A 23,779-nucleotide genomic window follows, 5' to 3' on the forward strand; every position below is an offset into this window, starting at 1 on the left:
TCGAAGCGTCTGCGTGTTTGATCATTTATTAATAAAAATTGACGCATAATAAGAACTTAATAAGAATGTAGAAACAAACCCCGCCTACATTTAAGTAAATTGCCTCATCTTCACCACCAAAAATGCCTCGAGGTCATGGTACATGCAACAACGAGAGAAGCGAAGAAAACGAGGTCCCCAGTTCGCTACTGCGGGTACCGGATTTTGAGAACATCTAGTTCCCGGACTTGGCTTTACGATTGTGAATCCGCGGCGATGTCAAGAGTGCAACGTGCTGCTGGTGGCAACGGCTCACAGACAAGCTCCCAGGACCCCACCAAGCTTGGAAACGAGGCGCCGTCACCTATGTGTCTTCTGAGACTGAAACAAGAGCTCGCTAATATGAAAGCCAAGCCTATGCAGGGAGTATCCATTTCCCCGGACGACAACGACGCCTCCACGATACACGCTCTCATGATCGGTCCACCTGACACGCCGTACGAAGGAGGGTTCTTCCATTTTGTGATCAAATTTTCCCGCGACTACCCAACAAAGCCACCACGCGTGCACCTGTCGACGCCGGGCGCAGAGGGGGTGCAGCTCAACGCTCACATCAACGACGCCGGGTTAGTTTGCCTGAAAATGCTTGGCACGTTTCGCGGAGACAGCTGGAACTGTTCCTACACCGTTAGCACTGTGCTCCTCGCCATCCAAGGCGTTCTTAACAAGGACTGCGGTATTGAGAATGCCAAGCGGGAGCATGCAGTTGCCCGCCACCGGGATTACGTAGAGCACGAGACAATCAGAGTGGTCGTTTGTGATGCAGTAGAAGACTGCCTTAAGGATGAATCCAAGTACCCGACTTCTTTCAAGCACGTTGTGCTGGAGAAGTTTCTAGAGTTTCATAGCAAGTATGAAGATTTGGTAAAAAACAGGCTGCCTGCGAATGGCTATGAAATGAAGTCATATTTGGGTGCCATCATGGGAACTTATGAATACCAGAGGCTGTTGGCCCGACTACAGGAGTTACGAAAGCAAGTGGAGGAATCAATCCAAGTAGTGACGGCCACAGTGACCAATGACCTTGTGGAGGCAGCTGATTGACATCTTTGCGCAGCGTATGGGGCGCCAGTGACTGAAGTCAAAACAACTTCTTGCAAGCTGGTCGAGAACAGGGACCAAACGTAATATTGAGAAATAGTTCATTGAAAAAAAAACAACCAATGAGCAGCCGTTTATAATCCACCTTTCGCCGTAATCACATTGTCATGCCGCGGTCTTTCTGGACTTTAGTATTTTTTTTCTTTTTGGATTTTGACGAAGGCCTTCAATCCTTGCTTACTTGCACCGAAGAAAGAGGTACTTTGACGACCTGTGCGATGATTTTCCTCCGTAAACATGAATGTCTAGAATGCCTGCAGTTTGTCGCTCTCGAGTGGCTTAAGAATTAACAAGTTTCTTTCTTACAGTACGTGAAATGAATTTCAAGATCTAGTTTACGGTTGGTTACGTCCCAAAGGCGTTTTAATTGTGTAGGACTGTAGTCCTCAAAGGGGACGCTATCAGTTGAAGTGTAGCATGCGCTTTTACGCGCAGAAGGAAAGGTTTTTTAGCAAGTATAAAGCCATTGCTGCTTCCTGGACCCATAATATAGCTTGGTTTTCCGAGGGACACGAAGTGCTCATTTATACAAAGAAGTTTCTGCAGCGACTGTGGCGTTCAGCCCCAATAAACAGTGCAGTGGTGAGGCCACACCGTGTGCCTCTTGTGCTAAAGAAGCCTTTATTTCTGTCGCATGGGTATAACTGACACCTTAGAATTGACAGAAAAATACGCTCATAAAATTTCATCTTTGTCAATAGAAATTAAGTTTAGTTTTATTATTAATTAGTGTGCATATGTGCCGACGAGCGAAAAGAACCATTATTTCTGTCACAGTTTTTCAGCGCGTGGCCTTCGGAACTACGACAACGTCCAAGTTCCTTTAGCGATACAGGATAATCTTTGAGAAGTCGGGTGTAGTTGAGAATTTGAAATACTGCAGCGCCGTTAGAAGTCTCAGAAGTTGAACAGCAACAAATATAGCTACGAAATCTGTCGATATACGGTAGCAACGTGCACGTCAGTGTTTTAACGGCTCGTACATCAACGCAATACGTTGAAAACGAGCATCAGACTCTTCCGCTGTTTTAGCCAATCGCCGAGCGCTTGAAAGGATCAGCCTTTCAAATGGTTGAGATTAAAATACGGCACAGTTCTCACTTCGACCTGCAGTATGAGCGTCTTCATTTCAACGCCTACTATTATAATTCCGTTCACAAGTTTGACTCGAGCCTTGGTTAGTTTCCTCGCAGCCAGTGGGGATTGATGCCTCAGGGTTAACTGGCGTATTCATATAAAAGGCGGTGGCATTGTATAGCAGCAGGGTGGGTAAATTCTGTTCAGGGGGAGGGTGCGGTTTAGACTTCGGTCGAACAGTTATGGATACACCATAGCCACCTTGTTCATGTCTGTCAACACATAGATTTGTTCGCCCAGTGGAAAATTGTTCGCCCAGTGGAAGCTCGCATTCACGGATCTTCACTGCGTCTACTCTGTATACATCATGGTGGTGAGCCTGGACCTCCTGTGCTGCAATCAGCGTTAGTTTCTAAAAGAAGTGTAGTGAAGCGCTGTGACCTTACGCAGCCCGCCGCGCCACCAGCGGCCGGCATTGGCACCGCCACATTTTGCTCCTTGACGCTTGACGATGATGTAGAATGAGCTTTGCTATGTGCGCCAATGAGCTACACGTGGAACCGCAAGGGGAAGGCTCTGTAAAGCAGCTCTTGTTTTAAAAACAAAGAACATCTCTTCAGCAAAATGAAACACAACGTATCCTTTCAGTTAGCAGTGCCAGCAGATCGATGTGATTGCCTGTGCTTATGGCCCAAATATAGGGCCGAAATAGGGGGCTAAATATTCTTTCTTGAATACGAACCGTGACGACTAGGAAACATTGATCTAACGCACCATACCCTGCAACTCATGATCGAAGACTCTTCTTTTATTAGTAAAGTTCGCTGAAAGAATACGCATTAATCGCTATTCTGTCAGAAGTTTTCTTTCACGGAAGAAGCCGCGTTGATGGGTAACTGCGCAAGTGACATTCTATTCGGTCCAAGGCAAGACAGTGACTTGCCTTTCTGTCTAAAATCCCTCCTACTAGACGTAAAATTTGGCCGAAAATTGAAATTGTCTTACAACAGTGCCTGCAATTACACATACACTGCCATGTTTGTTGGAAAATATGAGCAAACAATTTGCGAAATCAAATGAAACCGTTCAAGAGGCGAAAACCAGATGAAATTTTAAGGGTGTTGGCACTGAAGACTCTAGAGCATTGCTGTTTTGAAATGTTTTCCACCTCAGCAATAGACGGTACTACCCGGAAGGGGCGGGTCACAAAAAGTCAAAAGAAACGAGATAAAATCAACGAAACTATTAGATTGATATTTGTGCGCAGTCGGAAACTAACGGAACAGGATGATATGAACACGTTAAAAGTTTAAGGATTTTGATAAGATCTGACTGCAGCGATTAGCAGCTAATTTTCTATGTTTCGCACTCCAGAATATTTATTGGCAAAAAGAGAGAGAAACCCCTCGGACTGCCATGATTACTGCAACATAAAAAAACAAAAGTGCACAGGTGTGTTCTGCTTGGATAGGTCTTGAAGCATTCTCCGAAATATGCGCATAAGATACAACAGCAACGAGCATAAACATCGCGGCAACGATCGCTTCTTTTCTTATTTTTCAACGCATTCAATACGTGAAGTAAAATGTAGGTTGCTTGTTTCAGTCGAGATCGCGTCCTTGCAGGCAGAGGTCGAGTGGCTTGCGATATCAGTTTATTTTTATAGTGTCATCGCCTAGAGGCATGTTGAGCGTATATCGTATGCAATTGCGTCATCGTGACGTTTCGTGAGTTAAAGACCTCATCGTTGGTTATAAAACTCACAATTGTTGAGGGATGAAACTCTCAACGATCATGTGACTTATTATCTGGATCTCGTCTAAGATACCTGAACGATCAGCACATTTTGTTAGTCTTTTACCTTCATTTCTAGACCAACTCAGTGAAGCATTCTGCCTAAATAGCACTGAAGCTCGCACACATATTCGCGTCCGACAATGGGCATGATTAAAAAAAAGGAAATTGCCACTTGAGATGGACCCCAATCACCAGTGGTGCGAATCTAGCAGCTTTCTCGACGGATTCCTCCGAGAACCTTTTTATAAGCGACATTAATTGCATACCGCATAAAAAGGAAATGCAGTGTTGGTTAAAAGAAAATGACGGTTAAATGCTTTATAAAGGATGGCCGGTGTGATAAAGTCAAGGAGTGAGCGATGATGTGGCCTCTGCGTTGAAGCAGTATATGACGAAGGATTGTTCGGATAGAGACCCGGTGCTTTTTTGTGCCGCATTATCCTCAGCTTCAGAGCCTGGCGCACCCACATCAGGGTTAGATATCAGCCTCAGTATTCCAGGATTGATAGACTGGACACCCGGGGCGGGGATTATGTATCGAAATTGAAACCACTTTCGGATTACGGCAGGAGGGAGGGCAACCCCGACCCGGGTCCTCCGAAGCGCAACCTCCTCTGCACGGGTAAGACCGCGGGGGAGCGTTACCGCACACGGAGGGACGAAAGCACGTGTGCGGAACTGAAGGTGCTGCTTTCTTGTTATGAGGAAGGTGGCGTAATCCAGATTTAGGAGCCGAGGTAATGATGTGGTGTCACTGGGCGTATCGTGGAATCTGCACGGCTTTGGGAGCTCAGGAGGCCCTTTAGGATTCTGTCAGGAGGCCCCGTGGGCAATTAATTATCGTCCTCTTCGGTCACCCCGCAGGCCAGATGTCATTCTGTACGTCTACGTGCTAGGAGGCAGTTGCTACGGTGTTTGATAAACAAAAACAACTAGCTTCATTAGCCATACACTTCAGTTTGAAAGAGCACCGGTGTAAGGAGCTTGATGATTCCCATATAAGCAAGCCTGCGCAGCATTTGCAACTAAACTAGAGCGTGACACAAGGGAGCAGAGGAGTTCGTCTGTTCAGCGACGTTTACTCTATACGTACGCACGCGAACACGATTAAGCAGCCGAATGCGTCGTAAACGCAAGAGTGTTACAGCGGACGAGTGCTGCGATAAACACATACTGTACAGCATGAGCGAGATCAATTAAAGAGAGTGCGGCTATCGGAAGTAATGGCACTCTGACTCTGCAAAGCATTTTATTTTGGCCTCTAGGATTGGCTGCAAAGTAGGTCGTTAGTTAATCATCTTCTTTTGCCGTCATCAAGATTGCGAACAAGGAGTGCCGAGTGTGGTCGGAGGAAGAAGCAGCTGCTTGCGTTTTCCGTATGATTTACAATTTATGCTTAGACATTCATGTCACACTTGTTTAACACCCTAGGAAAATGTCACAAACGGCGACAGTCTTCACAAGCGAGGTGGCTTTTCATTCACCGATTAGTAACGTTGGGAAAAAACAGGAAGCGATGTACTCCACCTCCCGATGGGGGTTCCAGCAAAAGGAAGGGAGTGCAAAAAAAAAGAAAATTTATTGAGAAAATCAAGCCATCAAGTAAATGTATCTGCGAAAAGAAATACTGTGTACATACCTCGTCAAATTCACTCAAATGTGCAGAAGTAACGTTAGTGCATGAATAGATCCTCCCACAGATATTATTTGATTCTATCTGCTTGGACGCATGCTTATATAAGTAACGGGGCGCTCGTGCATATTCGCGAGTGTACGTTTTACGTCTACAGTGAATAAGCATTCACACGCAAATGATTCCAGCGCCTGAGTACATGCCTTAATTTCAATAACCGCTATCATTTCATATAAAAGCAACTGCAAAGAAATTACAAGGGCTATTCGTTATATTTCACGACTGAAAACGGCGCGAAAAACGGGACAAGATAGAGAGAAGCAACATACACAGCATCGGTGCTGTGTGTGTTGCTTCTATCTATCCTGTCCTGTTTTTCGCGCCGTTTTCAGTTTTGAATCATGAACTAACTGGCCCAACAATCCTCATTTTGCAGTTATATTTCACTCTGTTGGTATGGAAGGGATGTGGAAGCTGAGGCGTAGTAAAGCACTGTGAATATTTTCCGAGCAGAGCCATCAGCCCTTCAATGCTGGCAAATCTTTAATAGTCGATAGTGCACCGAGCAATTTCTTTGCTGAGTTTAATTATTCCTTAAGATATTTCATAGCGCCCGGTAAGACTTTTGTCAACAAATAAAGAAGCTTGCAAGTTAAGATGATGACGGGAGTGAAATGCAGTCTGCAGCCACCTGCTTTTTCCAGTACTCTCTAACCGCTAAGAAACAAAGTCTCACCACACGGGCTGACGCTCAAGTGTTGCGGGACCGGAATATATCCCTTAACCAGAAGCTCAAGAGCCCAGAAGCACATCTTTGCTTCTCCGAGGTAGTTCAAAGTCTGGCCTAGGGGGTCACTATGAGCCTGAGGCAGCTTTTCCTCACCCTCTACAACGGCCTCTTTATCTTTGCAAGGGGCTCGATGTTGTCTGCGCAGTATTTTGTAAGCACATTGAAGAAGATATCTAATGCTAGGTTCAGTTTGTCCTCCAATAGTGCTTCCCATCCGGTCGTTTTCGTCACTTCGCACACGTTTGCGCAAATAAAATTCAGAGCATTCTGGCGGAGAATGGTAGCGTTCAGCTTATCGGCGATGATCAGGATTGACGCCGCACTCTCAGAGTTAAGCCTCCGGATGAGGGCGTCTTCACACATGTCCCGAAGAAGCGGCAAGCCGTATTGTCGGCTGCTACAATGAGCGCGCTCGCCATATTGTCGACGTTCGGCGATCGTCCAGTGTACATGAAGCGGAGAATTTCTTCAAACAACTCGCGTTCGGTGTCAGGCACAAATATTTCGCCTTTCAGATTTTCGAGCATATCGTACTTGAACATGGCTCTAAAAACTGGAGGCCGGGATGCCAGTATCGCATTGTGCGCACGATATGCGCCATCGCCTACATTCACAGTAACGTCAGCGCAGCTGCCACTATCCAGAAGCCAGCACAAGTCTTCCCAGAGAAGGCAGTCAGTGACACTGACGCTCGTTCTCTGATGATCATTTTGAGCGGCAGCGTAGTCAATGAAGGTGAGATCACAGCGTATAGTGAGCGTTTCTTCAAGCAAAAGCTCCGCAGCTTGATTCTACAGAGAGCTTTTCGTTATGGTACTCACTAATCTACGTCTTCCTAGACCACTGGTATATTGTATTACTGTGGTGCTCCTCTTGAGGCGGTCATTGTTAGCCACATCGACGACGCACAACGTTACCTCCACAGTCACTTTCTGCCTGGCCTCGTAATGCAGGTAAAAATAAAAGAATTGGCATTCGCAATCTATGTGATTTCCCTCACCTTCAGTCTGAAGTGCGAGGTACCACGCCCCGTATACGACTGGAATTTACAGCTGACTATTTCTTGTCCGAGCCGTTGCTAGCAGTAGGAAAAATTTGCGATTACCCCCATGAAGGACATGTTCGCCATGTTCTTCTTGGCCATTGGGTCGTTTTATTACTCGTCCATGGCGAATCACTTTGCAGCTGAGCGCAGCGGTCCCTCACCGGAGCTGCATGGGGATAAGTAGCTTGAGCCTGGACCGGATCTATGAAACGCGATGCAAGGACCTCGGCTTGAATACTTAAAGCCATGGAAACTACCGTTGCATCTCATCGGTGCTTTCCCTTCTCTTGAGCTTTTTCACCGACGATCATGTTGGTGACCTCAGGCTTAATGGCACGTTCCCACGGCGGGGATTGGCCAGGGTGCATAGCTGATACAAACGTAGTCATGGGCAAGGAGTGGAGTATTTGCGTAATCTTATTGTGATGTAGATTCGAATTTGGATAAGAAATGACGACAAAAAACGGAAATAGAAAGGCAGTGAATTTTCATTCTGGCAGAGGAATCTACCTGTTTCAAATATATATTCGTGAATACAATTGCACGCTGGTTGCAAGGAATATCACTTGGCGCTGGCCCCTAAGTAGAGGAGAAACGGAATAGATAAAGGCACAGTCGAGCGAAGGAGATCTCCAAGTAAATTCTACGGAGAGAAGCAAACCGCCGGCAAAAGAAGAAAAAGTGATCTATGAACTCAATTTCCCCACAAGACTCGCAGAGTTTGGTCTTAGATAACCCCGATCGACGTAAATAAAGATTTAGTCGCGGTATTGTGCAGCGCAGGAGGGTCATGGACACCTCACATTGCTTCGAACTGCACGTCCGTACGCTGCAAGGAAGTGCCAGGTGTTGAAAATCCACTTCAGCAAGGAGAGGTTCGTGGCTCAAGTAGTGGAGACGCTTTAATTGTTGGAAGCGTGCATGCTATAGTCAAGTAGACAGTATTTTCACCCATGCAGCAACACGTGCACGAAATTGCATATCTTCTTTTTTCCTCGTGGAAATTCACCTTGCCCGTGGGTTCTTTATTATTCCAGTCTTATTAAAACCAATGTGTTATTAAGAACCCAGCAACAAAATACAGGCAGGGGAAAATTACTGCATGTTTAACATTCTCACCTTCAATCATTTGCCCAGTAAAGCCAAATCTCTCTCTTTGCACCCAGTCGCGCGTAGAATACACATGACGATCTCTTCTTGGGATAGTCGAGAACGTTCAGAAAGCGGATACCACGCCAATATGCTCTGTTCGTACTGGCGCTGCTATCCTCTCCCCTTTTGCTTACTCTTAGCTCGCGTAGAGGAATGGATGACTCCCCATACCCAACGACGTCAAGGTACTTCAAGGCACGTAAAGACATTTCAAAACTATTTGAGAAAACACTAGGACCCACTCCGATGAATGGGTAGCCAGGAGACCGGCTGGATCCTGGACATAAAATAAATCTGTGCACACCTCTTTGGTCAGCCATTCCTTTACACGAGGAAGAAGAGGCAGCTATAGCCTCCATTGGAATCCAAAAACAAATAATAATGGCTAGCGTGAGGATGTAGCGATGTGTCCGGAGAGAAGCATTTAGATAAGCATTTAGACGCGAAGAAAAAGAGCGTCGGGAAAAGTTCAAAACCGGCTTCGTATGATCGGTTATAGTACCAGAAGGAATAGAGGAGCCGAAAGGTTGTTCCAGTTTTTTAACGAACGCAATTTTTCATTTACTACTGCACTTCTTCTTGGGGACCAAAAAGAATGGTAGGGTTTTAACGTACTTAAATTGAGTATTAAAAATTTTAACACATCTGCAACCAAATACTTTAATTTAAAACCCAGCGCTCCGGAACTGCCCCCCGTCCCCCTGAAGAAGAAGCCGAGCCAGCTCCGGAGCGCTGGGTTACATATTAAAGGCTTTGGTTGCAGATGTGTTATTTTTTTGTAAGTCTTCAAACCCAGCCAGACAGGCAAACGTGTGAAAATGTTTAGTTTTCAGTCCAAATCGAGTTGACGTGCGAAAGCATGTTTAGCCTGGTTAGCTGATGGTTTTCCTTTTCTAAGTCGTCGGCACGTCTGGCGACCATATTAGACCCAGGTTAAGCTCAGGTCAAAGTTGAACAGATCTGATCTGTTCGCGCCACAAACGGAAGTTGATGAGCATGACGATGTGCAATGCACAGCGCGAGAGAGTTGCAGTTTAACGTTAGGCGTGATCGGCTGAGGCGGTCGCATATTGCTTTCTGGCACTGCCTAGCGAAGGTGATCTGTTCGAGCCGCCGCTGGTTCGGAACACATTCGCAGGAATATTTATTTTATTTCTGCAGGTTGGTCAACGTCACCACCCTTATGGTTGAGCTTCACAGAAGCTTCGAGGGTGGGTTTGACATGTGAACTAGTGATTTCACACTTAAAGTGAGATTAAGCTTAAAGATGTAGGTCTTCGTTAGCAGCGCTGCTGTATCGGGGGTTCTCTTGTCCTTATAAAATCCGCCCCGCTGTGAGTTCACTCTAAATGTGAGGCAAGAGACATGAAAGGAATGCGAGCTCCTTATCTTCATTGCCACCATTCTTCCTGCGCTGACTAACTCATTTCAAGACGTATTGTCAGCCACAAACGTTCGCTGGGTCTGCGATGCGTGGCGGAGTAAAGAAAGACTGCATTATTGCGCCATCTGCGGTCCCAGAGCGTGGTGTCGAAGCTAACGGCACGCCTGGAGCGGCAGTACAGTGGGTGAGCCTCGACATTACGCTCTGTGACGGCAGATGGCGCAGTAATGCAGTCTTGCTTCACTGCGCCACGCATCGCAGACCCCGCGAACCTTTGCGGCTGAAAATACGCGCTCATCCTTGCCGGCAATGGCGTTTTAATGGTTGAGGTCGCGTTCTCTCCACTGCTTCCAAGATTATGCTCTGAGGGGTTATTGACAAGCCTGCTGCTTTTATGTAAGCAAGCGTTAGTATCAACCCGAAGAACTCCCTTATCACTTGCATCTGCACACCATTTTTGCGTAGTTGTGAGCCTTTCTGCGAAGTCATTTGCGCGCTTGCTTCTCCTGCATGAACCTTGTCTTTGACTGCGTGCTGTTTATGATCTTCCGATGCTCTTCTTACGGTGCGAAATACCAACTATTCGCAATTTTTTTTTATGTATTTAAACCGTCCGGTTCGCTCTATGTTCTCTACGTCACAAAGAGTTTCATCATACCTGTTTCATGGCTCCCCAAAAGGTAAGCACTGAGGAATCAGCGACACGCTTTGTTTGACACTTCTGGTTTTATGATAATCGAAATGCAGGCGCTACGAACCACTTCATTTAGGATCTGCTGAGGTGGCTGACAATTTATCCCGATTACTTTATTCGTTAGTCGCAAAATTACTTGCCAAAGCTCTCTTCTTTATGTCCATGTCAACTCGATAGAGGCAAAATAATCACTGCTGGCTATTAGAAGATAGGCACGCATTTTGCTACAGACCACAGCGACGGCTTTATTCTTACGTTAGACCGCAATGCACGCGTCCTGAAGGTGCTCCAAATATGGCCTTTTTCTATCCATCGCGTGTGTGAACGCCTGTACTTACGAAATAACCTCACGACTGCGCCATCACAATGCCGCTATGCTACAAGAGGCATTTACGGCGGCCCTCCTTACTTCCTGTTGTGTGCCCGCGGTGATTGAATCACATTACATTGCCCTAACTATGGCGTAATTTTGTTTCCTTTCCATCCAGAAGCACTCCTTCCAGAGGCACAACAAAAAGCAAGCGTAAGAACCGGCGTGCAAAATTTCCCTGCTGTCTTCAAACGGCGTAAAAAGACGCCTCACCACGCAAAAATCTGGTTAATAATTTCTGTTCATCAACACTAGATTTTTGTCTTGCCTTCTACCCATCCCGTTTATTATCAAGTTTGACTGTGTACATGTTTTGTGGGAGCGGGATAACACCGTATATCATGTGTTTCATTTATTCCGGTTAAAAAAAAGGACTTCTTTAGCGTGGTGCCATTTCATTGGTGCTTGGTTGCCATTTGAAGACAGGCGCCTATAATACATCGCCCGTATGCTTCAATAAAATCATTTGTTATTAGGCGCCCATCCATGTCGTTTTTGTCTTTAGTCCTTGTGTGTTTCGTGCAGTGAAGTCAATATGAAATTTGGTTGTAGTTGCTGCTGACGCAGTAAACATGGCACGTGCTCACGCAGGTTGATTGGTCAAGTTTTGGTGGCTAATACACACGAAAATCACATAGGTGATTGTAGCGAAAAGAAAGAATTGAGGCGGAGAATGAGAATAGGGAAATGACTGAAAATACAAAAAATTGTAGGAAACTAAAAATAAATTATTCAACGTTGAAGCACCAGAAGTAGAAAAAAAACTTATTTTTAGACATAATCAATGGTTCGACGAAAGTTCGTCTGGTCAGGCATTGTGTTAAAGAAAAAGGAATGCGGTCACTGACCATGTCATGAAATTCAAAGACGTTTCGGAACCTCGTACGGGTTCCTTGATCAGAAAAATTTCGAATACAGTTAACGGAACTTTTCAGTTCCAGTCATGTCGCCGCGAACGTATTCGCCAAGCCTACTTAACGCGAATCCCTTGGCGCTCGCACCGAACGAGAGAAGTGCTGGGACTGACTCAGGGAGCCCTAGCCTCGAAAGAGGGACGTGCAGATAAATATTTCCCTGAAACACGAACCACCGTCAAGAGAGCAGAAAAAGTTCTATACTTTCAACTTCCCCGCATGCGTCACAAAGTTTCCTTGTAGGGAACCCACATCCGCATAAATACATAATTAAGTGGGGGATTCTGCAGCGCGGAAGCATCACTGACGCCTCATAGACTTGACTTACATGTCCGGACATTCTAAGAGTATTTTAATTGCTGAAATTATGCGGTATTGTGCAACGGATCACTGAAGCTGGTGGAGATATGGTAAAAGAATCCAAGACTCATCTTCCCTTTTTTCGCCGTCTTGACTGCTTCGTTCTCTTTTTTCTGATGATACTGCGCTAAGACAAAAAGAGCTAAAACTGAAAAAGTTAATTTGGACTAGTGCGGCGCCTAGCCGCGTGTAAAATTGCGGTTAGATCGTCACTTCATAACATGCATAGGAACGTGGGCGGTTACACACCGCATAAATTGTGGAATATTTTAAGCGTTTTCTGACAAACGTGAAGTAATGTTTTACTGCATTTCGTTCAGCTCGAAAAGGTGTTCCCCAAGTCCTCGCTATAGACGTAGAGATTAGTCTCTCAGTGGAAAATAGGATACTTCGGGCACATAAATGATCACGCGAGTGCTACTCTTCAGGGTTAGTCAAAAAATGGGTGATGAAATCCGCATTTAGGACAAACAGTGAGAGACGTGAAAAATATATCGCATTTATAAAAACCTTAGATATAGTCTAGAGTTAAGCCAAAATCCTGGTGGTGCAAATACACGTATGCTAGAGCCACTGTAGAGGAATCCATATATCTCAGGGAAACATGAGTACCAGAATAAACATGAAGGTTTCCGGTATTTCGGAAAGCAAATGCCAGCCTTGGTAAGTCTCTAATCTTGAATTATTTCTTCACGAAGATTTGGAATCTCTCACCTAGATAAATTGCCTGTTTCGTATAAGCGGGGTATAGCTATGAAGTACGGGATATTGCTTGTAACAAATCAAAGGTTCCGTTATTAATTGACGTTTTGTTTATCATAACAGGGTCGGGATTGCCGAAGTGGGCAAATAAAGGCTAAGTCGTCGAGAAAGAGCCTTGAGTAGATAAAACCGTGACACTCCAACCAAAGCCTCATGCAGTTCATCCGCTAACTCAGTGACGGCAAAGGAAATCGAAATAATGATGTATGCTTCAGGGCCGCTAAGAAAAGCGAGTCTGACAAGCAGTCTTTGACGGGTGACTGCCGAAAGAAAAGTCAGCACTTGGGTACACAAGTGCACGTGTCAAGATAGAAATTGATCAAACTCACCCATGTTCTAAACAACCGCTTTTGTAGTGCTTCAACAATGTAGAAATTTCACAGTGCAAAAATGTTGCACATAGCTTGCTTCAGAAAACGAGAATTTGCATTTTTACGTGGCTAGTTACCTCCAGATTATATGGGTGCCTCTGCTAAAGGGTTCTAGAGACACGATAAACGCGTGTTAGCTACGTATGTGTCCCTGGAAAACCGGGGAAGCGGAGCCCAGTGAACTTAACAATGGAGAGCGTTTCCTGAATGCCGAGGTGCTATACCACGCAGACCTTCGCGTCAAAAGCGTTCGTTAGCGAAGCCGCAAACTAACAGCGCTTGAAGAAATAAATGTCATTGCGTTGCGTAAAAACGCAATCAAAAATATTTCGACAGCGTGCGGAATTTCATACTCCCTAGAAGATAAAAAAAACGCTACAGAAGTAAAAAAAGAACTCTGATCGGCTGCCCTTATTATATTAATATTATTATCATTATTATTATTATTATTATTATTATTATTATTATTATTATTATTATTATTATTATTATTATTATTATTATTATTATTATTATTATTATTATTATTATTATTATTATTATTATTATTATTATTATTGCCCTTTGAATAGAACAAGGGAATGTTCTGCTGGCGAACTGCATAACTTTTGCTACGAGAATTTGGCCGCTAATGTACGATTACCAAATGGACCTGTGCTGCTACTTGCAGTCGGCATGCACTCAATCACCGGACTTTCTTTGCATTCGACGAATTTAGCTCATGAGTTGCAAGCCGCTCGTTCACGAATGAAATCCTTTTTTTTTGTGTATGTGCCAAACTCCTCTTGCGTAGAGAAAAAAAAAGCCAACCACGTAGGACATGATTGTTTCTACACGCTACGTAATGCTATTACCACTCCATACAAACAGACAGGCTATTAGATTCTCAAGATCCAAAGAGCATTGAACACGCCATTAACGTTCGGAGCCATATAACAGATTTACGTCATTCGATGCTGTACTAATACAAACCATCCTCTCAGATTTTTGTCGACTTACACTGAATTCGCAGAGGAAGGACTCGGTTTTTTGTTTCAGCCCAGCTGCGCTTCATTTCTCTGCTCAGCATCCCCTCTTCAAAACGTTTTGCTGGTTCTATTAAAGGGTCTGTTGTTTTTATTCTCCTCGGGCATTTCACCTTGAGTCTCACCTGCTTTAACCCGAAAACATCGCCTTTCTTTTTTGTGTGCCTGGAGGCGCCTATTTTACCAGAAAGGAGGTCACTTGGAGGAGGACTTGTACACTCTATGTAGGTGATCCCAATTCTCGAGAATGCCACTTATGGCATTCCGGTAAACCACGTAACATATCACAGAGTTCTCCCTCCCCTAACCTGGGACAGCTTGGCAGAAAGCATTGCGGTCTAAATAAAGTTTCGCTGTGTCAGTTTTTTCAGGCGTACAAAATTTCAATAAAAAAGAAACAGTAACGAGGACTAAAACAAGGTGCACACAGAGCGGAAGCCCAAGTTTGGAAGCATTCAGCGAAATGCTCCAAAATCGGCTTTCATCACTACTGAATAAAGAGAGCAGCTATGCTTTCCACAAGGTTTCTACACTAGCACAAAAAGTTAGGCAACCTAGACCAGTTTACAACTGTGCCTTCGTGGAGAAATGAAATTTCTGGATACGAAGGAGAACCATCTTTTTAATTGATTTCCATGCTGGTAATTGAGACGTCACAATCGCACAAAATGTAGATCGTACATAAAAGCTCAGAAAAATATGGCGCACACCATTACAGACATCAAGGGCTTATTCGTTTTTTTTTATTTCGATCTTTTAACATCCCAAATCTCCCTATTTACAAAATCTTTCACGTGATGGTGAAGGTCGGGGTCTCTCGACCACGATCAACGGAGACGAGGCTTACTGTTCGGACGATAACGTTTCATGTTTGTGTTCTGCTGCAGGACTACTTTTGTGTATGCTTATTTTTACTTACATTCTTTCAGGATGCATTTTTTTATATGCCTTTTGTTTGTCGTGATAAATGCATTCACTTATTTGACCTTAACTGTTTATGTACTAATTAATGTTGGTATCATTTTTCTAAGAACTGTTACATATATTTTTTATTCACCACCCTTACTGAATGCCTCCTGAAGGTCTTTAATGTATTCGGAATTAAAACAAAATTAAATTAAACAACCGTTTATTCGACACGTACAAGGGCACACTATCTTATGCAGCTTATCTTATCATATACTATCTTAAAGTATGCAGCCCAAGGGATTTCTTTCTAAGCTGTTTAGCTGGGCCCTCTAGCCCGTCAAGCAGTCTAAAGCTTGGAAAAATTAAGGACGCAAAGCGTTTCCTCTTTCGAGAGGCTACAGTCGCTGAGCATGCGTAACGAGCCAGGCTGCCGGTCTCTCAAGTAACCTCTCGGGCTGTATACTTTTGACGGGGGGTGTACATGTCTACAAAGACGACACTCAGGACAAGCCGCGCAACTGAAACCGAAAAAGAAACAAAATCAACTATACAACACTTGGGTTGAGTTTTGTGTACACCAAGTGCTACCAAGGAAGTTCTTCGTCTGCCAACACATACAAAAAAAAATTGCATGACGCGTGGCTTTCAAGCACTGCCGTAACCTCATCCGCAAGAGATTAGAGGTGAAGTTCGCGTTTCTTCTGCAAGGCTTCGAGTTCTGTTTAAGTGATTTCGTTTGATAGAGGAGAGCCGGACCAGATGCGGACGTTGAAAGGCAACCACAACAACATAAACGTCTGAACGCCCGAGAAACACTAGACGACAACTGGCGCCGAGCTGCGACAACGACAGAGAAATACTTCGTATTTTTGCGAACACAGAAACCGGGAACCCAGAAACTCGATGCTTCCCTCTAACGTCTCCCGCTCGGTGCTTGAAATATTCCCCATCGCAGAAGCCTGCTCTGTACAACTCAAGCATATAAAACTTAAAAGGCTGAACTGAAAAAATAGACAAGGGTTTTTTTATCGTATCGCATCCACATATTTGAGCCGAGATCAGTGGAACCGTTTCTGCTCACCCAGCTGCAAGGGAAAACGGGATGTTCTCTCTCATAATCTTGAAAGCTTTTTTTTTTCTTCCTTGTTTGTTTTTATACTACTGAAGTGAGCCTGCACTCCTGTCAAAGCGGCAACTTGCGGTAACTTTTGCGGGAGGACGTGCATGTGAGTACCGTATTCTTCTGCGTTTCTTAATAGCTTTTTTTATATCCTGTCAAAGAGGAAGGTCGTGCCTTCCAAAGAAAGCTGAACTGAGAGCAGTGCGGCTATGGGTTGGTTGCTTCGGTTTTGAATGAGAAGGAGACGCAGAGCTTGTAGTCCGAGGCTGGTTGACCACCACCAGTGCTTATCTTCGAAGCTAGCTGCAAAGCACCTCAAAAAAAAACTATTAACGCGAACGTTTGTATTGTTTTTGTTGTATATCTTTCTCAGAGCCAGTGCAAGCAGATTTATCACGTTCTTTTTAGACCCAGATGGAACCAGATTTGACTTGAATTATCCTAACACCGCGCTACTGCTTTTGTAATGTGCGAGGTTATTCTAGGTGCTTTCGCGGCCTTATCATGAAAGTTTTTCGTCCACTTTAAACTGAATGTGACCAAGGCCGGCGGGGAATTTATTCTTCAAGACAGCCGAGAACGCCTGTTGCTATTACCACCGCCAAGTTCTTCAATTGTTTCGGGGCACAAATCAGCCCAATAGATTACACATCAGCGCCATGTTAGTCTGTTGGGTCTGTGGTTGCGACGTAATGACCACCTGGAGACAATAAAGCTTTCAACTTGTTTATGTCATTCGAGAAACATGCGCTTTAAATTCGCGCAAGGTTTACTTGTTCATTGAAGAATAATGTTCAAATGCAGTTTTGCAAATGGGAGGTAACGATTCATACCGAAGTTACTAATCAATGATGAAAAACTCCGGAACTGGACGAATTTTCCTGAACTACAAAGTTTCTGTGGGAGTTGTGCAGCTTTCTTTTTTTAGCCTTATGACCTTATGACAGCGCACTCTAGGATGGCAATGAGATTTTACTGTCTTGTTTTCACATAAAAAAAGTGTGCCAACAATGCCATTAATCTTGGCCGATGCACCTGCGCAGGCATGTGCTATTGTATGAAGATAGCAGCAACAACAACGTCTGCACGGAGGACGATGTTGATAGGGGATGGTGCCTGATGTACTACCTTGCGCTGAGAGCTGCGTCTGCCAGTAATGGTTATTTAGCGAAGGGGTTCAATTCATGCCTGCCTATTCCATAGAAAAGGTTACGCTTTTGTTTGAAAAACGCATTTTTCTTTTTGTGTGAACGGTGCAAATAGGCTGGGAGTTTCGCAGAAAAAGATTCCACGCACTTTTTGGGTGTCGCCAAAAAATGTGATGTGCCTTCTTCAATCTGCGGTAGGCAGAGAACCCCGGGTGTCGTGATGTTGTATTTGCTCATAACATAGAAATGCAGGTAGAGCAATTTTGACTTGTCGTTTAGTTCTCCTTCTGTTGCTGTATTATACTAATGATTTCTATTCCCACTGGCGCTCAATCGATTGAAGGCATTTAGATAATAAAAATATTGAGAACAGAATTGGAAAATGAAATTACTATACGACTGTGATTGGAAAACAAAAACGTAGTTTTTCGCCAGTTAGACAATAAATGTATATGAAGAGCACTTGTGCCCAGAAAGAGAGGCGCACGGAAAAACGAAGCAGTAGTTCCTAATACGATCCTTTTACTGTCCCCAAACTTGCATTAGGAATAATCAGGAAGAATAATGTTCGAAATTACAAAAAAAGTGATAAACGTCATTAGATAACGTTGACGATGCCACATTCCCAAAATAAAGAACCGCGTGGCGACACCTACAGATTTACGGTGGCATGTTATTAGCCGGGTTTTGCCGCAAGTTTTATGTCGCTTGAGACAAAAGTCAACTTTAGGTGCATGCTTTGCCAGCGGACCACTGTTTCGTCGCAGGCATCAATATAAGAAGAGAAAAATGCTGCATATTTTTTCACCAAAACTTAGCTGCCGGCATGGGCCTATCTGCGTGGTTAAAGCAGGCGAGGGATATGAAAGAGGGCACGGCTTTATTGCAGTGATAATGGTCAGGAAAAAATGAAGTGCAAAAACTTTTGAAAAGAAGAGTTATATTATCGTGTGTTACACAGCCAAATACAACCGGATAATGCAAATTCAAAACGTTCCTTCTGAAGGTGCTCTTGCCAAGGAGCAAATTCTTGTCCTCTCACGAGTATTCACTGTAGGTATGCTACGCTCTTCCCATTATGGCACAGAATTCTATGCTTGCGTCGTCGAAGAGGACGGTTGGCTGTTGACGTCACCGACGTCGCAGCGCAAAATTGACTTTGGTGTGTGACGCGATATTTCACTACCATTTCGCTAACACCGAATAATTTAGAATGCTACAGAGAAGTATAATATATTATAGATGCCATACATTCTAGGTAGCTCACTTTTCCGCTGGCGATGTGCGTACAACAAAAATAAAATTTGTCACGTCAGTGCACCCGCCGCGGTGGCTCAGTGGTTAGGGCACTCGGCTACTGATCCGGAGTTGCCGGGTTCGAACCCGACCGCGGCGGCTGCGTTTTTATGGAGGAAAAACGCTAAGGCGCCCGTGTGCTGTGCGATGTCGGTGCGCATTAAAGATCCCAGGTGGTCGAAATTATTCCGGAGCCCTCCACTATGGCAGCTCATTCTTCCTTTCTTCTTTCACTCCCTCCTTTATCCCTTCCCTTACGGCGCGGTTCAGGTGTCCAACGATATATGAGACAGCTACTCCGCCATTTTCTTCCCACAAACACGAATTATTATTATTATCATCACGTCAGTGCCTGGGGCAGAAGCCGGATATTCGCTTGATTGCACAAAATGAACGTTCTAATATTTTTGTACTCCTTACGCAGGATTTTTGTACTACTTACGCTCCATAAAAACGCAGCCGCCGCCGCAAAAGGCTAAAGCGCCCGTGTGCCGTGCACTGACATCGCACAGCACCCGAGCGCCACAGCGTTTTGCCGCGGCGGCTGCATTTTTATGGAGGCAAAATGCTAAGGCGCCCGTAGGCTGTGCGATGTCAGTGCACGTTAAAGATCCTCAGGTGGCCGAAATTATTCCGGAGCCCTACACTACGGCATCTCTAATTCTTTCTTTCTTCTTTCACTCGGTTCAGGTGTCCGCCGATATATGAGGCGGATACTGTGCCATTTTCTTTCCCTCAGAACCAGCTATTATTATTAATTAGTACTTACACAGCATAGTCATTTTAAGCATTTTTTCCTAAAAAAGGCTTGAGAAAATGTAGAAATAAACATTTTTGAATAAAACTGCGTAAATCTAGTCTTCAGAGTAGCTTGGCGGACAAGCTGGTTCTCTGGCTTTCTGATCGTTTAATTAACGAGGCATATTGAGAGACGGGTGGCCTAATCGGAAACATGGGGCCGACAGCATTTTGCTACGTGCCCGGTATGTAGACAGAGAAGCGACAAATGCAGAAACCAGCAGTAGTTAGTGATGCACACAGTTGACAGCTCCCTACTCACATAGTTCTATGTGCACACGTTGGTTCCAATATTATTTAAATAAACTGGCTCGGTAGTGTTTGTGTTAAATACGACCAGAAAACCGGCAATACAAGACTGTGCTGGTGCATTCCGGCTGTCAGTGAATTTGGCTTTACGCTGCTGCAGCACTAGCTTGAATTTTGTTAAAGCCTCGATTGGGTTTTAGGTAAGGTACGAAAGGTAGTTTTAGAACGCATTGTCTAGTGGAATGTCACTTTTCGGTTGTCTTAGGTTTCATCCTCGCTTTATCGATCCATCATACCGCCAGCGTAACAAAACAAAAAGCATGAAAGCATCGATAAATCTTCGTGGAGAACTGATCAAACCACTCCTCGTTATGAAATCGATGTGAACTAAAAGGCTGGGTGGAGCTGTTGCATGTGAGTGCCCTCCTGAAGTATATGTGTTTCGTGCGCCCAAATGCTCAACAATACTGTTTCTCTTCCTGTAGTAGTAGTGCAGTATTGGCCGATTCTCTTGATTTGGGTTTTCATCCAAGAAGCTGAAGTCTTATGCGTCACTATAATGCCGTAACAACTAAATCAGTCATCAAGATTTAGATTAGCGCAGAGTCCCGTATGATAATCGACACTCTGAACGGCCTACTCTACTTATTAGTGAGCCGATGGACGGCAGAAGATTGTGCGCAAAGAAGGGAATAAGCAATTTTAGGATAGCGACCTCAAACATACTAAAGTGATAGCGTATGGTAAAAAACAGCCTGCTTCTTATACTGGGCAGTCGCCAAGCACTATATTAAATGAAGCCTGAATGCATGCAACAGTTAAGCACGCTATTTTCTGAGTTAAACGTCCATGGCTCTTGCGTATGGTAAAAGCGCTTACGACATGGCGGGCGCGCAGCGCAGCACGGCGCACACTTGGAGTGAATTCGTTGTTGTCCCAGCGTTTTTCAGTGCATTCACGGGCCATAAATGGGGAACCCGGATTTTTCTTCATTCCATCGTCCCTATAAAGTAATGTATGAGGAATAAATTTCCCTATTTTTTATTTTGAGCCATCATTATGCCACTCGTAGGTATAAAGAGGAGCGCCATATATTGTAAGATATGGATGCAGTACAAACAACCAGATGGCCACACGTGGCTGAAGTTATCGCTGCGTGTCTATTTGCATAAGCTAAACCAAGAGTACGGGCGTGAGAAAGAGTGTATTGTCCTGCAAAATGCTTGCATTTATCATACGTAAGCGGGCTGAATCTATCAAAAAACTGCGTTATTATACGCCGTCTCGTAAACAGCGTCTTGCCGTTTAAAAATGGCTCGTTTCCTCTATTTCTTCACGCAAAGCGGCCCTCGGGCGTGCTTTCTAGTATATCCTAGGAGTGCTATTGACTCGTCATTAAAAACCGTTCTGGTGAGGTTCAGAACAAATCAAGTTCGGCAAGTTGGTGCTTTCTAACCAAGGCAACTATAATATGAGCAGCGCTTTTTTGAACCGCTTGCCGTTTCGAATATACGGGTCGAGATGAGCAGGAGGCCGAAGAAATGATTCCTTGCGGCTGCACTTGCGATACCAACTTACCTACGTTTTTCAAAGTTCAAAGTTTATTTTTGAAACCAGAAGTTTCGAGGAAAGCTACGGAAAAGCTGCGAAAACAGCTTGAAGGATCCCGAGTTCCTCTCTGCAGAGCAGCATTGACGGTGACAAAATTACGCAGGTAGAGATAAAATAGAGGAGAAAAATAAAGTAATAAAGTAAGTTACTATGAAATTTTATGAAAACCATAATGCACCTGCCTCGTATTATGCACATAATACAAAAGAACACCCATGAGAACTAGGGAGGAGGACGATATCAAACAATGAATAAGGACACGAGTTGGCAAAGTGGCGATAGCAGCGAGAAACTAGTATGTGAATATTTTGCGAAGTTCGTGAGAGGCATTTCATGCAGAACAAGACTTTCACGGCTGTACAGTTCGTTGTACATATACTGCATCATTTGTTGGCCATAATTGGTGCGGCATTTCTTGACATTTTGTTTCTGAAGAAGGAAAGGTGCATTCAGAAAAGGACATTTAGTACAGTACCGGACTGAGTACTGCTTACGTGTACTCCTGGAAACAAACTTTGCCAGCCATTCAACTGTGTAATTTTCTACCGCAGAATTGTTTGTTACTGCGCTTTCTGCAGAAGTGTTTTTAACTATCCAGTATTTTTTTGTATGTAACAACAGCTAAGAGTGATGTTTACTTCTTTTGTCAGCCACTGTTTCATCAATTTTTGCGGACAAATATACTAGGAGTGGTACGAGGGTGAACGAGAAATTAGCTTATAATGGCAACACAAATTCTAATCTTGTCTTATGCGGCGTACTCTGGATATGGTTCTGCGAGCCGCAAGGTTAAGCAATTCGTCACAGCATATGGACATGACAAGGAGTATGAGCACCCTAGAGGAAGTAAAGAACAGCCGCACACATTGAAGTGTGCACGAGACAGGAGCAGTTCGTGCTTAATACTTTTTTGGTAAGCGAGTATGTGAACAACTTTAAGTTCAACTTTATTTAATGAACAGGGGCACCTCTATGTTCCTTCGGGCGTTTACGAGCTTTTCAGAAAGCTCATGAGCGCAGTTACTACATTCGAGCACAAAGTTCAGCGCGAACATGTGAAAGAAGCGCTGTGCATGGAGCTGAAATGTCAACGTTAATAACTCTAGGAGAATTTAGACATTCGTGAAGAGCTACAAGAGCTCTGTTCTGTTGAAGAAAAGAAAAAAGCTAATATGTGTGCTTCTTTCATTACGATGATTTACTGAAAATGGAAAAAAAAACTATGAAGGTTCTTTCTTAACAGCCCTTTGTACTGCGACTTTTTCAGAGACTTTCGAGAGCATAACATTTAGGGAATAACGCAAGAGCTTTTCGCCTACGTCTGTAGAAGCACGATTCTGTCCAAAGTGCAAATAAACAACGCACATATTGTTTGTATCGCCACGGTTTACTTTCTTCTTCGCAAGGAGCAGGCGTGTCTTGCTTTGTTAGGAGGAAGCTGCTCCAAATGCTTCTCGCAGATAATAAAGAACTTCAGCAGGGCTGGCCGCAAAATAACGTCTCACTACGGACGTGTTCATCAGGCTGCATGCAGTGGATCTCATTATAACGGCAACAAATCCGTGCACCTCGGCACAGCGACTGAGCACACAGCTCACTTTTGAAAGGCTTCCTGGAGTAAGGGATGGGCTTTGTGTGCGGCACGGCTTGTTCCCGCAAACAATGAACAAGCTCTCTGTGAACACTTTTTCTCGAGCACGTTGACGGCATCCCAAAAACAAGTAGTGATGGAGTGGCGCTGACCGTGTTGTACCTCCATGCTCCTGCGGCACTTCATTGTAGTCTTTGTTTGTCGAGACAACAAAGCCACAGTCGCTGTTACCAGAAAGTCTTTGTTTCCACAGATGTGATGACTCTCTTCTTTGTTTCAGAAATTCTGATGTATCTACGATACTGCCATTAATAATCGCTAATGATGAGAAGTTGCTTGACAATGATTTCTTAGAATGAGTAATAAAATATATGCTGCGGAGAACAAATGAGCAGCACGGCATCCTGTGGCACATATGAATGTTTTATGCATTAATGAAGCTGTCATGACCCATTTCTTTAAATAACGGGATCGACTCAGTAGATCGTCACGGAAGGACACGGACGCAGAAAAGAGAACGACGACACTGCTCTTACAGAGCAA

General features: G+C 44.2%; 1 protein-coding gene across 1 annotated transcript; it reads left to right on the top strand.

Annotated features, from left to right (window-relative positions):
* The first annotated feature begins 255 nt into the window (after nt 1-255).
* On the top strand, nt 256-1,083 carry LOC144102702 (ubiquitin-conjugating enzyme E2 Z-like). The gene has a single exon (XM_077635895.1). It carries the CDS (start codon nt 256-258, stop codon nt 1,081-1,083), a length of 828 nt encoding a protein of 275 aa, XP_077492021.1.
* Nucleotides 1,084-23,779: the final 22,696 nt, after the last annotated feature.

Source organism: Amblyomma americanum, chromosome 8, assembly GCF_052857255.1.
Source record: "Amblyomma americanum isolate KBUSLIRL-KWMA chromosome 8, ASM5285725v1, whole genome shotgun sequence".
In the NCBI taxonomy this organism is placed as follows: domain Eukaryota; kingdom Metazoa; phylum Arthropoda; class Arachnida; order Ixodida; family Ixodidae; genus Amblyomma; species Amblyomma americanum.

Bases quoted from the DNA above. Each gene is read 5' to 3' on its own strand.
- LOC144102702 (XM_077635895.1), top strand. From the start codon at position 256: ATGTCAAGAGTGCAACGTGCTGCTGGTGGCAACGGCTCACAGACAAGC.